The sequence below is a fragment of the Mytilus californianus genome, unplaced genomic scaffold, assembly GCF_021869535.1.
Source record: "Mytilus californianus isolate M0D057914Y unplaced genomic scaffold, xbMytCali1.0.p SCAF_2, whole genome shotgun sequence".
NCBI lineage: Eukaryota > Metazoa > Mollusca > Bivalvia > Mytilida > Mytilidae > Mytilus > Mytilus californianus.
Window position 1 is genome coordinate 42,928,863 of NW_026262668.1, and position 17,793 is coordinate 42,946,655.

Below are 17,793 nucleotides of genomic sequence, written 5' to 3' on the forward strand. Positions count from 1 at the left end.
AAAGGTTCACAGCACGAGGAAAGTATTCATGGAAATATGTATTCAATATATTGTTGATAAATCCTGTCTGTGGAATGCCATTGTACCCAACATCTGTAACAGATTTATTCAAGACAAATCAGTTAGTCACTGCGTCTTTGTACATGTATGTATAATCATGTGACATTAGACCACCTCTACATTGTACAACGTTCTGGTTTTGAGCCCGGATAAGGAACATATCTTCTTGTGGACTGTTCCAAAATTCGGCTTACAATGATAGTCGTGTGCATAGCAGGATTCATAATAACACCACAGTAGATTACTACAAACAAAGACGATCGACTCGTGAACTGTAATATTTTTAAAATGTTACATTTATAATCATGGCATTGTTGTAATTTTCAAGTGATACTTTACATGAAAAATCGTTGGTGTTAGAAACGTAGGCTGTCCTAAAGTGACGTTGTTGAAGTTGCTGGATCTTCTTTTTTTATCGGACTGACTCTAGTGTACTATATTTATAAAATAGATATCTATGTTTATACATACCTAAATGATTCATAAATAATACATGGACAAAACGCACATAAGGTGGTCCATTTTTCACTGTAAAAACCTAAAACGAAAAATAAATATAAATGCAGTCAATTTGGGTACGCATTGTCCAGTTTGAACAATCACGGTTCAAGAAGTAGCATAGTTTTTAGTAATTCAACAAAAATCAGCTATTCAATCAAGAATCTATATAGCAGCTCTATATTTACCTGAGTATGATGTATTGTAATAACAATGAATGTTATTATAAACGAAATAGTGGTAGCCATCTTTATATTACAGATATGGGTTTATTATCTATAGTTATGTATTAAATGTACATATTGTGATATCTAAATTCACACCGGTATAGTGATATCTAAGATAGTAGGGTATTCACAATCAATTATCATGATTTATATATGTATGATAAAAATTATACAGTTAAGAAAATTCAATCAAGACATGAAAATGTATCCATGTTCTTACCGACAGATATGTAAATTTTGACACCCTGAAATATAAAAAAAATAATATATACACATTTATAAAATAATTGCATTGTATTGAACTTTAAATAGCTTAACACGACAAGAATAAATAGATGTTGTACATTTAGCAATGAGACTAATACCCACCACAAGTCCAAATGACAAATAATTAAACAACTAAATATACTTCCCCGTATGAAGTTCACCAATGAGCAAAACCCAAAACTTCATGTTATGTTCATTGTCATGTGCCAATATGGCATGTGTCTTTGGAATTTTGGAATAGGTCACTGTTACCATGGAAACAGCATAAATACAAAAATGTCCAAAAAATTCAAAATGCTCCAAACTTGATGAAACTTAACAGAAATGTTAACTGGCATGGGAAATGTTGCTATTTGACTTTGGAATTTTGGAAATGGCTGCCGTTACCATGGAAACATAAAAATAAATCAAAAAAATTCAAAATGCTCCAAACTTGATGAAACTTTATATTAATGTTAACTGGCAAGTGTATATGAGACTTTTGACTTTGGAATTTCCAAAATGGCCGCCGTTGCCATGGAAACAGCATAAATGTGTAAAATTTAAAAAATCTCCAAGTGTTCTGAAACTTTACAGAAAATAGTATAGCCATGCATATATATGCATTCAATGTTTAATTTTTCGAAATGGCTGCAACTTAGTGGCAATGGGGGGAAGGGTGACATCCGCTATTGCTTGCAATGGCAAATCTAGTTCATTTTTTTGTTTTGTTTCCGCAAAATGCAGCCAGAAATATCTTTTTATGACTGGGCATTTCTTCAAGAAAACCCTTGTTTTTTCTTAAGCCAGGATAAAAGATAAAAAAAAAACCAAGAACTACTACAACATACTAAACAACAATGAGAACATAGTCAAAACAATTGCAGGCTATAAACCTAAGTTGTATAGGGTATAATAATAATTGGTTGGAGTTCGAATAATCAAAAAGTTCTTTATTGGTATATAGCTTTCATTGTTCGTCCGTTTACTTGTTAAAGTGCCTTCGATTTGCATCGTTTGTGTGGTGTCATTTGAATTCCGAATTCCAAGTGTTTTACTCACCTTTTTGATGTACACAACTGTCACACTCTTAAACTCCAAAACAGCTACCTGTTTGGAATTTATAACATTGACATGTAAAAATAAGGAGATGTTGTCTGATAATTGCCATGCAATGAGAGAACTATCCACCAGAGACCAAATGACGAAAACGTGAACAACTATAGCGTTCTGTTCGGACATCAACAATAAGCAAAACCCATACCGTGCAGTAAAATAAACTCGAGCTTGACATTTCATATCGAACTAAGCACACAATAAACCTAAATATCAGACGACAGAGCCGATTAAAGAGTGCTCACAGTAACTGAAAATATCCTACTGCTGTTGATTGTCCATTAAATTATTGATTTTTTGCAAGTTTTTTATTTTTCAATACAAGTTGGTTTCATAAAAAAATATTACTTGCTGGGCCATGACGTGTTTGAGACACATGTTACCTTTGTATTAACCAATAAAAAAACTAGCATTTTTTTATGAAGTATTATAATGTCATGAACGTTTCGGACTACTTAATTGATTCGGGAGAAAAGTATACGGCATTATCTGAATAACATTTTTTGGGGTAATTTTCATAGTTATATAAGATCTGTTTTTATTATTATATTTTCCTTATTCCTATTCTCTCTCAAAAACATAAACAAAAGGTGTTTTTTTCGAGACAGAAAAAAAAAGGATTTACATAAAAACCATACTCCATTGCAGGAAGAAAAACACAAAAAGTAAAAAAAACACTCAACACAAAAACTCAAGATTAGACCGAAACCTAAACATAAGCTTGTGTTGAACTCAGGTGCTATAGAAAGGGTAAGCATTTCCTGCTGCACAAGTGGCATCGGTTGTGTAACCTATGTCAGGTAAAAATTCGGTGATAAGTCGCGTTCGACGAGGACAGGAGTACGGGAAATTGGATACGAAAAATGGAAGATATTACTGATCATTAGGACACATATATTCTATAACGGCCAGCCAACTCATAATATCGTCCTCAAAACATTAGTAGATATAACTTCAACTTTACCATTACGAAACCTATATCAAGGAAGCCATGTTATAAACTCAATCCCTGCGATAAACTGTCAGATATATACTTCATATCATGCAGTAGCTGTCATTATGCTGCTACATAAAATTGGAAAGATCACAATTAAAAAATTGAAGTCGTCTATTTTGTTCTAAAGTGTAATTCTCAGTCGACTTCCACTGTAAATTTCTAGATGTAAGTCAAGATATGAAGAAGATCAAAATGTATATGACTTGTGGTATCTGTCAGTGGTAACTTTTATTTCAAGTTCAATGAGATTGATGAAATCATGATAGTCACAAAACTTTGAATTATTCAGTGAGAGGACATCATCTATACAGCGGAATGCGAAGTTAATGATAATTCAAGCGTATTTTCATTCTTTTTAGAAGCCTCTGTCTGACTTCTACGTTTTTGGAATATAGGAACCAGCCGGTTAGAACATAGTTGGTTCCAATACGAATGGTGACTGTCTGTTAACAAAACACGTTAGCGAAACGTAACAAATATGCTGTTTTTATTCCCTACCTGATTAAAACTAACAAAAAATATTGTAACATTACTATATTTTGCATAATCTGGTCCCTCTCTGAGGAGGTGGCAAATGTACCACAGCGTTATCCATGACTCAACAAAACATTTCTAGTCTTGTACATGAAGGAGAAACTATAAACATTCTATGTAATGGTAGATTTTGACTTGAATAAAATGAACAAAATTATCTCATAGAAACAATTTTCCCTTTTCTTCTTCTCAGTTAGCCTTGTCACATGCGCGACGCGAATATATCCATTGTAAATCCTTTCCTTCCTTATTCTATTATGGTAAAAACTAAGTCATGTCTAACTGAGAAAAAGAAAAGGGAAAATTGTTTCAATGAGATAATTTTGTCAGGAAAGATCAAAATAAGAATTTAACAACAACGATTGATAATATGCAGCAAAGACACCTTTGATTTAAAGTCACTTGCCAAAACATTGTGCAAAAAAGTTTCCATTCCCTAAAACAAATGAATTTACTACATACAATGCATACAGCATATTCAGACTTCTTTCTTGCTTCTAAGGGAATGAGGGCCACAAATGCCTCTCCTCTTTTTATGTTCTACCTATGAATTTCCGGCAAGGTCAGGAGTCGGGCCAGTGGTCTACGGCTGCAATTGACATCTATGATTCCTAACGAAGATCATGAATTTATCTTTTCCTTGAAGTTTGGTTCCAATGACATTCAAAGCCGTGTAATGATTTTGCACTATTTTTTATCTAAAATTTTCGATTATTTTTAACACATAGAAAATAAAGGAAAAGGGTAGGCACATGTGAACTGCTCCCAAAGTAAGATTGTTTTATAATAGCAAAAATACATAATATTATTTTTATTAAGAAAATAAATAAGACAGATGAAATATTAGATGAAATATAAAGGGGGTTTATATCCCAAGCCTAGTATACTATTCCCAGCCCAGTCATATCAGTGGATGTTCATGGCTCTCCGTTGTAGTAGAACTTCCAAATCATGCAGCCAAAGTCGTTTTCCAATTAATTGTTTTATGCGTTTTGCCTCCATCGATACAGGTAAAGATAATGGGGGTAAATCAGCAATTTCATTGCATACGCGTGTTTGCATTCCGACACCTCATCCGGGATATTTCCGCGCCACATGACACTGCTGCTGATATTGAACATTTGCGCATGTACAAACGGATGGCCGGATAAATAGAGATTTTTTACTATTCGTCCGACTAGCCGGAACAATAGACACTCCGTTCTTTTAAATACCAGTAGATTTATATGTATTTATGCTCTATAGTTTTAATTGAGTTACATGATATAAGACAAGTCTGTTTGCTTTTCCAATAAACAATGCTCTTTCAATACATTAAATGATCAATAATCGAAAGTCTTGTCGGGTCTCGGGTTTTAAACATTGGATCTCATAAATGCTAGGGTTACACTTGTAAGACACTTGTAATAAACTTGTTACAAACTTGTACATGTAACAACTGTGAATTCTATTGTTTATCTTCTGTATTAGGTTACGATCACGATCAAACGTGACACTTCTTGCAATGATATCACTTTAGTTTATTATGCTTAATTTCTTCCTTTAAATGTGAATCTCAGCTCAGTTGCTAGATAACAACCTGTTTATAATGACGTCTAAAGTAGCCTTAATTTTTAAAATATTATCATTCTATAAATTGATTGCAGGTGTGTCTTTAGTAATATTCTCATGAAGCTATAAAGTAAGTAATTAAGTAAATTGTTTATTTTAGTGACATGTGTAACTCAACAGAAATATATATACATGTATGTACAAAATAACATAACTTTTTAAACATTTTGACTTGGATTGAGAGTTGTCTCATTGGCACTCATACCACATCTTCTTATTTAACATAATCCGACATACAAAATACACCCGGCCCAATGGACCAATAAGTCACCTTTTACTTTCAATTCAATATAAATGTTTCAATATCACGTGTTATTGTCAATTCAAATTCAAGAGAAAGATAATCATAATTTAAAAAAATAGCCGTTGTAAAAGTTCAGAGTTGGTTCTTCTAAAGTTCATGAAAAAGTTTAAGAATGTTAACTAGAGTAAACTGTTTGTTTTCTACGGAAGTGACACTGCTAAGTATTTATCTATTTTCCTTGGATGGTCCATCATTAGAAATGTTAATTTTCCCTGGTTTTATAGCTAATATCTCGCTAAAATAGTTTGTCTGATATTATAAAATGTACAGTTTATAAGAAAATGTAGTTCATTTTCAACATTCTGTGAACTACAAATTCGAATCAGTCTATTCTCTACTGGTTCTATATTATACTATATTAAACGAAACGGAGTACATTGTTTTAATAATTTATCTATATATAACAAGAAGCTTTACGTTTTTTTTTAAATTGTCATGGAATATATGTTTGTGGCTTTTGTACAAGCATGACCGAGTCTTTGACTTGATTGTGTAAGCGCGTCCAGTGTCATTGATGTAGTGGCTGAACTTAAGTGGGTAAGCATCTTTAGCTGTAACGAAAAAGAAATATAGATAACTAATTCTTTTGTTATTAAGAACATGCACTAATTCATATACATCAAATGCACTGCACTGATAGTGAAGACATTCCAACCTTACATTTATAATGGTAAGTTCTCGTGAACTCGAATAACTACTGCTTGTTTTTGTTTGAAATTCACTGATCCTGGTGAAAGGCATCTTCAAAAATTAAAAGAAAGTTTCTCTCAAAAAAGCACTCCAACACAATAGGTCACAAAGATACTTGACGCAGTGACTCAGTCTACATGACTTTTATTGTACCATTATTATCAATTGTTTATTCACGCCATATTATCGGTTATCGGTACTGCAGATGCAACAGGTAATAAAGATCAAAATCTCCTGCACAGGATTGCAAAATCCATTGTATATCAATGGCAATCGGCATGATAGACCTGCTGTACACGATAACAAAAACAACTGTGTTTAACACAGATCTGCCGTAATAATAGCCGGTAATAGGGTGTGTTGAAGGCTTTTATAAGTGAGCAGGGATGACATTCGTATTTCATTAAATCCTTTTATTATTTATGAAGCAAATTTCTCAACATTTGCCGTATATTTCCAGATTTTCTGTTTAAAGTTATTTAAGCTGCAAGCTGGCATGTCATTGTTTTACTGATAAAAAACATCGTTAGTGAACAGTTAATGAAACAAGAAAAAATGTTCATCACTTTTGTTCGAAAAGCTTTTCCGGATTTCTCTTCAGCAAGGATCGCTCAAACCCCCAAAAATTGACAGATTACAGATAATATGCTGAATAAATGTTTCATTAATGAAAGTCAGTATTCAGTGGTTGCTGTTGGTTCATGTCTGTTATTTCTTTATGAAAATGAATATCATGAAGATCTAAAGAAAGTTGCAAAAGAACAAAATGAGAATAGTTGGGATCTGCTTTATAACAAGATTGGGAACTTATGCTAACATCATATTGACCTGTAGATGTCTATTGCTTTTTGGGTTTTGTTGTTGTCTGCATGTAATTGATGTATACCCCAGACTAGTGTCCTTTATCATATTTATGATAATCTCTATAAGTAAGGGATGACTGTCTAGATGGTGGAACTTTGATAGTCTCTGTTGATGGCAGATAGTTGCTGGTCTTCACAACTTTTCACGGTTTGGGGGAGATTTAATGACATAATTATGTTTAAGAAACTTGTCGATTATTTAGGGTCCTATTTTGCTGATTGTGAATTGATTTACTGACGTTATTACATTGTTGTATCATTGACGTAGACTTAAAACTTGATCTTATTTATATTGATTTCAGTACAGAACAGTCATACAAAACCTCAAGTCTAGTCTTTCCATCTACTGTATGTACTAGTTGCTGTTCGTCTTGTGATAGGTTCATTATATAACATGTAATTCCATGTTGGTAAATATTTACCATGCCAAGCATATGCTAAAATTGATTTAAAGTATTTCCATTATCATTTTGACAAGATCGTCTTCATATTCTCGACACTGAGTAATTCATACAGTAAAACTTGATGTAGTCCAAAAGGCGATATATTTGAATTATTAATGATCAGGACATTTTTTTTAACAGCATGCATCAACCCAATTAATATTTTAATCTATATATAAATAGTTTGGCAGTTGTTCTAAAAGTATTAATTCTTTCGCTGAAAAGAGGGTTTAGTAATTCAACATCCGATTTGACAAATGCAACTACTGTAAAAGCATGAAATGAAATTAGAAAAAAGTAAGTACTGATATTAGATTGGCGTCAAAAACCTCAAATTATGAATTTTAACATTAAGTTGATTTTGTTTTGCATTCAGAAAGATACCCGTCATTTAAGATAAGAGCGAGCACATTTATTTTGTGTCAAATAGCAAAATAAATTATCCTAAAATACTTACACTCTGACTATCATAATAAAATCTATAGTTGTCCATTTCATTTTGATGTGGTTTTTTTGTTGTTGTCATTCCAAAACTGGCCTACAAAAAAATCAATCGAAAAAATGATAAATTCATTGTAAACCTTTGGATTTTTTATCCTATGAGTTACAAATTAGAAAATCCTGCACAAAATTTATTGTTCGACAAACTGCGCTCATTGAAATCCATTAATCACTGTTTCACTATGACATAATAATACACCAAAAGTTCTCGTGAGAAGTGCACATTCTTAATCCAGACTTTATAAGGAAAATAGTGCTCTAATTCGATATTCTAATCGATGTTGCAGGGTTTTCTCTTTTACCGTTACTTTATATAATTATCCATAGATTATATGCTTACCTTTTGAAACTCTTAAATTTTAATCATTTTCAAGAATTGCTTCACAAAAGCTTACGTTAATAGGTATATTGTTAAAACGTTAAAGAAAACTAATTTTCACCTTGGAAAGCAATTTGCTGGGTATTAATTCATTGCCTGAAACACAGTTAAATTCAGAATGCTATACAAACAATTTTACTGCATCAAATGCGCATTTAGACAAATAATGAGTCTTCGGTGATGCTCGAGTCCTAAAATTTGGGAAAACAAACGCTACAGGCGTGATATGGTACTTTCTTCCGATGGTCTGAACATTTTTAATTTCTTGTTGAGCTCTCCCAAATACTGTCAATTTCTGTTGAATTTACTAGGAGACTCCACGAAACCTGTTAGGAGTTTTATTTCGGATTGATTATTTTTGTATTTTCTTGAGCCGCATTATTCAACCAACAACCTGTGGCTACCTGAGATAGATTCATGTAGAAGCGATCAGATTTTGACCCGGCTTTCCAAATTATGTACCGTCTTTTATTTCCTTGTTCACCCTAATGGTATCTGGACTATGTATGTTCTTTATTGCATGTTTCACTTTCAATGTTATTGGCCTTAAGTGCCTAAATCGCAGACAAAATCAAATGCGGGCAAAAATGAAACATTCTAACATGACGTTCTTCAAACGCTTTGAGTACACACCCGTGGTAAAATATGAATATATTGTTTGGGCTGTTCCGATCGTACTCCCGCGTCATATGCTTTTTTATGAATGAGCTACCCGACGTCATAGAACGATGACGTAAGAATATAAGCATTTTACGGGAAAATACACGCTTGTGAAACCGAAAATCATCACAACAAGGAAACGTAAACAAACGATGCTAAAATGTGTTATATCATTTTTTGTTTCCATATAAGATATATAAATACAATTATCATTTAGATTCATTCAAACCTATCTAAATATGTCATTGTAAATAGTTTAAGCATGCCATTTATTCAGTTTGCTCCGTTCTTTTACGTCAATTTAATAGTGCGTTTATTTATGGGAACGACAAATAATGCCTTCACCTAGAGCGCTTCGATCCAAAAGAATTGCCGTATTTGTCCTATTAGAATCGAAATAATTCATGGGGGCTTGAATATATCGTGATTTTACCACGGGTTGTCCCTTTATGCCGATATTTTACCCCTCGCTATCGCTCAGGGTAAAATATTTGTCATAAAGGGCCAACCCGTGGTAAAATCACGATATATTCAAGCCCCCATGAATTATTTCTTAAATAGAATGCTCTTTTCACTCCTCGCTAGCAAAGCTCGTCCTGTTGTTAACGAATTGTATACTGATGGCAGCTGACATTTAGTTATTAAGTTGTTCACTTAGGTTATTTCAGTATTATTTCTTTTATTTTCTGCTATCAAAACTTTTATATTTATCATTCATTTGGTAGATTGATAGCTTGTCACTTAAAGAGGAATGCCTACAATTATTGACATAAGACAAATGCTGGAAAGTAATTTTATAGATAAAAAAGCATTTTCAATACGAATAAATGTTTCATCTTAACTTATCATATGAAAATTAAAAATGGTTTTACCTCAAACAGAACAAATACAAGCAATAATGCACTCAACAAATTTCTTAACATGTTGAAAGGACGTCGTCTATTGAAAATGTGACAAGTGAATTCAAACATGTGTTCAATATATTATAAAGCTGAAATCTATAAGATAACACAATTCATGTAGGGGAATGTATGTCAACTCCGAATTCAAACTTTTGGAAACCATCTTTATTCACATTGTTGGGTACATTTTTCTAGATGGCGAATATTAAGGATCACTGAATATTTTGTTATTGTTGGTTCCGTCTTTTTTCATAGAATGCAAAAATAAGACTAGAATTAACTTTTAAGATGAATTATTTGACCTATCGAAGAAACAGTCAATTTATTATCTCTTTTTGCCGGATACATGTAAATAAATCTGTTGGCGGTTTTTTTATGATGTAAGGAGAATACTTATAGAAAAATCCTGTTTTGAAATGTCAATATAATTCATTTGATTACATCGGTTGGAATGAAATACTGTGATTTTCCAGTTGAACAAAAACCGATAATTTCACACCTCTGATATCATACAACAATGCATCAAAACGAATTCAAAATGCGTAGAAAAGAAATATTTCTTTGTATTTTATTCTGTATTTCCATTAAAAACCCCATAGTCAATTTAAGAAAAAGAATAACTAATCGAAGAATTCAAATATTGAAAAATATTCAACTCGTGACCGAACAACACTGATAATTAACTTGTGCGCTACGCGCATTCATGAATTGATGTACGGTGGAAACATGCGGCCATGAAAGTAAAAAATATATGTTGTTCCCTCATATTTTACTAGATTTGGATTCTTCGATTAGTTATTCTATAATTATTAATAAAAAACATGTATGGCAAATTATTATTAGTCCCGATCTATGATATCAAGGATATTTTCATCTTGTGTAATCTCGTAGATAAAAATGACAGTTTTTATTCCCCTGCCTTTTGTTTACTTTCTGAACATAATATATTAATTTACATGTAATTTTTACTTATCCGCTTGCTTTTATAACCAAACAAGACATAAACAGTGATAAACTGTACAGATAAAAAAAAAATATTATTTATTCTATGACAACTATTTTCTGTTTTTCAGTTTTGTTTTTACGTCTGAAATAATTTCGCACACGATAATGACTATACTATCGCTATCACATAAATCTTTAATATTCCCCACGAATCATCTTTTTATTGCATATACAGTTAATCATTGATGAAAAAATTTAAATCTGAAATCATAAAAGTACAGCACTTGTACATTATAAGATATCTTATGGAAAATACGCGGCAGTACATAGGGGATTATTGCATAATTACACCCTGCTCTATTTAAAATGTGGGAGTTGAGGCTGGCATTTGTCATTTTTTTTAAATTTGTAAACGTCCCTTGTAAAGCTAGACACTATATACTGGCTATTACAATCGAATAAAAAACAAAACATTTATTTTTCACTGCAATTAACTTTACTTGTTAAAAAATTTCAGCTCTCCCCAACACAGACACACTTAAATAATATTCTGCATCATATGTAAATTGCACCTACATAGAATAATACATAACTTATTATGACAATGTTAGTAGACTTGACCCAAGGAAAGTTAGTATACTGGCTTATCTAAGATAGGAAGATAGGACTTACGTAGAGGGAACAGTTCTCATGACTTCACGTTTTCACTCATATATAACGTTATCTATTCCTTGATATCGGTCTAGTTCTATAGTTTTCAACATGAAGTTCTTGGCTTGTATAATCGCTTTTGGTTTTGCAGCTTTTGTAAGTACTAAATGATTTTAATAATCACCAATATGAGAGAACCATGCGCTATATTTCATTTAATTAATCCTGGAATCTATAAATCTATGTCAATATGTTAAATCAAAGTCATACGATGCAGTTTTGGAAAAGAAGGAATATATGTACACGCGACAATTATCCCTTAAAATACATAACACATAAAAAAACAGCACTATCGTTACTCTTAATAATCTTAAATGCTTGAAATTCTTCCACGAACTTAACATTCCACGCCTTTCAACAATGTTAAGACAGTCCCTAGCGTCGGCTCTTGCAGATATCATTGAAGGTATATATTTGGGAGTAATCGATATATTCAACACTAGAAAAGTAGTTCACCGTAATAAACCATACGTATTTCACCAAAGTTTACAATCACAGGATATTCTCAAGATCATAGTAGGCAAACCAACATAAATTGAGATCTATTTTGTTTTTTGCAAAGTTGGCGCATGTTAAAAGTGTGAGTGCAAGTAGAAGTACATGTAGTATTTGGTAGTACATGTAACACCTTTTGTTGTCGTTGGTGTTATAGTAGTAGTAGCCATGTCAGTATTAGTATTATATTGAAATTGTCTTTATAGTCAGTTACAGCTGCAATGACTACAATGATGACCCATACACACCACTCAACACGTGAACCATATGAAAAAGACAGTCTAGCTTTCTACTTCGATGATTCATCGGTAAGATATCAATCATTGTGTATAAATTTTGTAATTTGAAAACTGTGTCTTGTCATAATAATTGGAATACTAATAAAGTCCTTTTTCCAATCTACCTTGAATTAAATGTGTTATACCTCTTTGCATATGCGTAACTTTACTCCAGATCCCCAAGGGTGACTGGGGAATAGAAAAATGGTTACTCTTAGTCTTCTTTCGACCTGCAGTAAAACCCTTGCCAAAGTGGGGCGTGCGTTTGGCTGTGCGGGATGTACAAGTACACAGTCTTGTCCGGTCAGAATGGAACGTTATCGCCTATGCCTCGTATAGAGAGAGTGTCAAGCTCTTTGCACGTTAAGAACCCTTACGACAACTCTTTGAGGGGTCCGTATGTGGACCGTTGCAAGGCAAAATTTTTGTCCCTATCCAATATACAGTGTACCCTCATATTCCAGTGGCAGTCCAAATTTCCCCGGCCTTCATCCCGGTCGGCCTATATAACAGGACCTAACTATTGTGTTCATTGTTAATTGGTTCTCGTCTTGAAGCAACCAACAATCAATTAATCAACCATTACTCCAGTAAATGTCTAGTTTTTTTGTATAAATGATATCCTAACTTAATAATATTGTCTATTAAGAATGTTTGTTGCAACGATGATAATTCCAGTATCTCATATCGTAGTCTCAAGTATGCATATATCAAGTAAGGCAGTTTCAATTCAAACAAACTCATTGGAATGTGTTTTGATATAGTTTTACTTAGCTTTATATACTTGTTCTGAAATACAAAGTAGTATATATATATATATATACATGTACACATTTTTCAATTATTATTTCATGATTATAATTTATGTTTACAGAACTATTTGATACTTAAAACAAAGGGTTACTGCTACTTCATGGCTTTGACTTTTGCTGAACAACACATGGTACACAATCCTGATGGTATGAGGAGAATAGAGGTATTTTTACAGAGGATGACCTTCAGGTCATTCCGATGTATTGCTATCGCCTAAATTTCCATTATGCAAATTAGTTTTGGGATTTCAACCGATCTATAAAAATTATAGATCCGCGGTCATTACAAGGGAAAAAAGTGCATTTTTATACCTGCGATTCCGTTTTCCGTTCGTACGATGTTTTATCAAAAAATGGAATCATTTCAGTTGTTGATTTAGTACTGAAAATTTGACTGAATTATCTCCTTTTAAATACGGTTTTATATGTTTAATTGGTGTTTAAGAAAGAGGTCAGGTGCTCATGTTCATTCATAAAATTATCGTTCATTCATTCATGAATTTATCGTAAAATCAAAATCACTACACAGGTCACACAGGTTGTATACGTAATGTCAAATAATTACCTGTAATCTAAAAATAAACAAACTTAACTGACTCCCCTTACTATAGTGTGTGATAACATTTTGTGAGGAAATTCGATGTTTGCTATACCACTGTTCATTTCAACGCACTTTATGACGATACCACTTTATCAATATGAATGAAATTTTTTGCAGTGTTTTAAGAGATAATTTTACTTTAAAATCGCGTATCATTTGTGAACTATTAAATGTTTTACAAGGACGAATTTTCTGTATAAAGTCAATAATTGTGTGAACTTTTGAAGCCCAAACTTTTTATAGCCTTAAATACGCTAATGAAAGATCCGAAAACCATACCCATACAGAACGACATGTTTTTGAAATTGTAGCAAAACTTTTGGTTGACAAATTTGAATTCGTTATTGCATAAATATTAACTTGAAATATCTGTCATTTTCTCCCTACCAAGTTTACCCCTATTACTCATTATGATGTGGACTGGACATTGTTATTGAATCTTATGCAATTTGATTGGATTAAGATATTATTAGATTACCTTCAAACTGTTCATGCTTTTTCGTACGAGTATATCGATTAAATCAGAGCGTGCATGAATGTGTACAGTAAATTAAATGACCTGCAAACTGGACACTGGACCAGTCCATATTACGTTTTATCAATGAATAGATTTTTTTTTTTTATTTTCCAAATTACAGGGCCCATAAAGGGCATAAAATCAGATACAATTGATTTACATAATTGGTAACAACAACAATAATAGCGGCATATGAATGAAACTTAAGGTATGAAAGGTAACAATTGCCACTTTTTATCTTTTCACATAATTTTCCACATACACATTAGATAAATTATTTTTGATAGCCTATTGCGGAGAAAAAAGAGAAAGTTTACTGTATTAACGTTCTATTCCATTAAATACGCCATTTTTCGCAGAAAAACATTTTATGCACGGCTACGCCAGGTAAAATTGTTGTTTATCCTAACAAAAAAATACAATTTTCAGTTTCATTAGAATATTATAATAATAATAAATCCCAAATTTATGTAGTCATTAGATAAAGTCCTTATATGTCCGATCTGCCTATTTTTGGACATCAAAAGACAATACGATCGTTTTAAGGTCAATTTCGTCTACCTCACACAATCTTGTTAGGCACTATAATGAAATGGACCTGAAATTTATTTCACATGTTTCCTGAAAATTGATAAATATCAAAGCAACATAGAGCTGTTTGTTCTAGTTCGTATAATAACAATTTAATGTCATGTTTGTTTGTGATGACCCCCCCCTTTTCGGGATTGCATCAGAATTATAGTTATCTCGTATCGCATGAGGATGACACATATCAACTGAGCAATTATGTTTGGGACTTAGTTTTAAGAAATGATGTCAAAGTAACATTATGAAAATTTTTTAGTAAGCTGAAATATATTTTTATTTTTTACATGTTTATGTCTTGTAAGATATTTTATTTCTTGCCCGTTTTTCAACATTTGCGTCTGGAAAGTTGAAATGTTTTAACTGAATGGTTAATTTAAATTAATTATGAAAATTGTTAAAATTAAATCAATAAAGGAAATTATTGCCCAGTTACAAACATTACCAGGGGACAATCCATATTGATTTTTTTTTTAGTTATATGTTTCAGCACATGTATAATTAACCCCAACTTTAGCCTGGTAAACTTGTTGTCTCCTTGTGAAATATAAAACATATTTAAAATGATTTCCTGCTAAAGTCTTTTATTGATATAAAGTTAAAACCGTCTTGCTTCTCACTAGTCAACACTCCTGTCCTGTCAGGTTTAATTCTTATATATATGGATAAAAAATAAAAGTCCACAAAGCATTTACATGGCAGCAATTGCTTTTAAGCCTTTAAGGCTTTGATTTTTTTTACAGAAGAGTGTCCACCATGCACTTGCACTGCACTATAATAATAGTAGAATAGAATGATATACAAATAGATGAAAATTATATATACATGCAACCGTAATATTAATATAATATATAACAACAAACCAGTGTATTCTCTGGAACTATTATTATATTAGTATTAAATAGTCTAAGGTATACTGATTTGTATCACTACAATATAATAGTTATTACGGTGAGGTTGAGTTTCCTGTCATTTATTCATCATCCAAGCAGGAACTTGTATCAGAAAAAAAAAATCTCTGTAAATTAACCTCAGTTTCAGGTATAGAGATGTGATCTGTTTCTGTGACATGTGCTTTTGACCATACACAAGAACCTGCGGTCATCCGATGTTCAGTACTTCAGTACTTTGATTAAATCTATCTTCTTTGATTCTTCACAAGTTGACAACATGCTGACTGATATAGAACTGAATGATGTTTTATCTGTTAAATAGATGATGACGACGATGACGTTGACATTGACGATGATGATGGTTTTACATCAAGTAGCAAATACAAAAAAAATATCAGGACGAGAACATTGAATAATATCCTTGCTTTGTACCAGACCGACATGCTTAGTCGGATTTTTTAACGTGGGACACAGTATTCTGACTCCTATCCGACAAGTCTTTGTTCTCACTTCTAAAGGGCTTAACGGAGAAGTAGCATATACCAATTTTCAAGTCTTTGGTTTTCACCCGGCCGTGGAACCTACTCCATGACGGACGATGTATAAAGGTTTGTGACCCTGCACTCTAAGCGAGCACACTACCACGAGACCATGTGGTTCCGTTAAGTTATGATCTATCAGCATATCTATGAATATATGTATTCATAAAAAACTTTAACAATAGAGATACGTAAATTCCAATTTCTCCGTTATGTAACGCATTATAAAAATAAAGAGCTGCGCCATTAGCACATGATACGCCCGTCGCTTTTTCAAAGAATAAAGTTCCATAACTCCTCAATATCAAATCAGAAATTTATAAAAAAAAAAACTAAAGGGAGAATATCTTAAGAGATATAAACCAGTCATCAAAGTTTCATGAAAACTGCTCAAAGAACTTTTGAGTTATTGTTCGAAAACTGGAAAATTCCCCCTTTTTATTGAATGAAACCCCATAACTCAGAAACGTAAAATCTAAAATTTATAAATTTATAATTTATAATAGGGAGCTCACGTCAATAGATATAAACAATTCACCAAAGTTTCATGCAAATTGGTTAAAGTGTTTTTGAGTTATTGTCCGACATGTTGACGACGGACGGACGGACAACGGTATACCATTATACGTCCCGTAAACGGGCGTATAATAAGATGTGGGATGATTTCCTATGAGACCTTGGGTTAGGTTATCAATATATTCAAATTATATAGATTGATAAATGAATGATACAACATAAGTGCTTTAAATACATTTTTTTTCTATCGCAAATATAAAATGAATGTTAATTCGTGCACATTCTTTAAGTTTATTTCTGCTTTTGTGTATTTTTTAAGTATTTTTGCAAAATGGCATTGCTACAAATATTGAAACTTATTCACCTAATGGTCTGATAACGTATTTGTATTTTTATTCCTAAGCTGAGATAAATACTTGGCTATATATTTTTAAGAGAAACACTTAAACAAATATAATATTTTATTAACTATGTTAATGTTGTTTTTTTTTCCAGACTCAGATGTTCCATTTTATGACGTCTGCTACTCACACAGCAATGACAGGAGGTGATCATGCCCATGTTTCACACTATGTCTACAATAGGCACTGCGCTAAGGAACATATGATTAAACTTGTACAATAAACACAATATTTGCACTTTTACACCTTTAAATTGTTGTGTAAAAATGCTGTTATCTTGGTATAAAGGGATTATTCACATGTACTTGTGGACAGGATACCCTTTGGGTGCCCCTGAGTAGGAGAACCCTGAATGACCTCCCATGCAGTTTAATTAGGTCTTTCCACTTTTCCGTGGAAAGACCTTCTGATTTTGTTCTGATTATTTTTTTTCTTCCGCCAAATTTTTTTGCTTCGCAAGATGTCGCTT

At 32.4% G+C, this 17,793-nt stretch overlaps 1 protein-coding gene and 1 long non-coding RNA gene across 4 annotated transcripts; one reads left to right on the forward strand and one right to left on the reverse strand.

The window, feature by feature from the left end:
- The first annotated feature begins 5,245 nt into the window (after nucleotides 1–5,245).
- On the forward strand, nucleotides 5,246–17,567 carry LOC127729866 (uncharacterized). 2 transcript variants are annotated; one of them, XR_007994872.1, is made up of 4 exons: nucleotides 5,246–5,359; nucleotides 12,389–12,490; nucleotides 13,335–13,436; nucleotides 17,419–17,567. XR_007994872.1 is itself a non-coding variant. In XM_052237794.1 (4 exons), exons 1-4 carry the CDS (start codon nucleotides 11,739–11,741, stop codon nucleotides 17,545–17,547), a joined length of 378 nt encoding a protein of 125 aa, XP_052093754.1. In that variant the 5' UTR covers nucleotides 11,682–11,738; the 3' UTR covers nucleotides 17,548–17,567. The 2 variants fall into 2 exon arrangements, 1 of the variants encoding a protein (XP_052093754.1); XM_052237794.1 differs by lacking the exon at nucleotides 5,246–5,359 and adding an exon at nucleotides 11,682–11,783.
- On the reverse strand, nucleotides 5,962–10,091 carry LOC127729867 (uncharacterized). Of its 2 annotated transcripts, none has more exons than XR_007994873.1 (4): nucleotides 10,002–10,091; nucleotides 8,047–8,127; nucleotides 7,470–7,583; nucleotides 5,962–6,144 (listed from the first exon to the last, which is right to left on the reverse strand). It is a non-coding gene; the product is annotated as an uncharacterized LOC127729867 (long non-coding RNA). The 2 variants fall into 2 exon arrangements; XR_007994874.1 differs by lacking the exon at nucleotides 10,002–10,091 and adding an exon at nucleotides 8,531–8,567.
- Nucleotides 17,568–17,793: the final 226 nt, after the last annotated feature.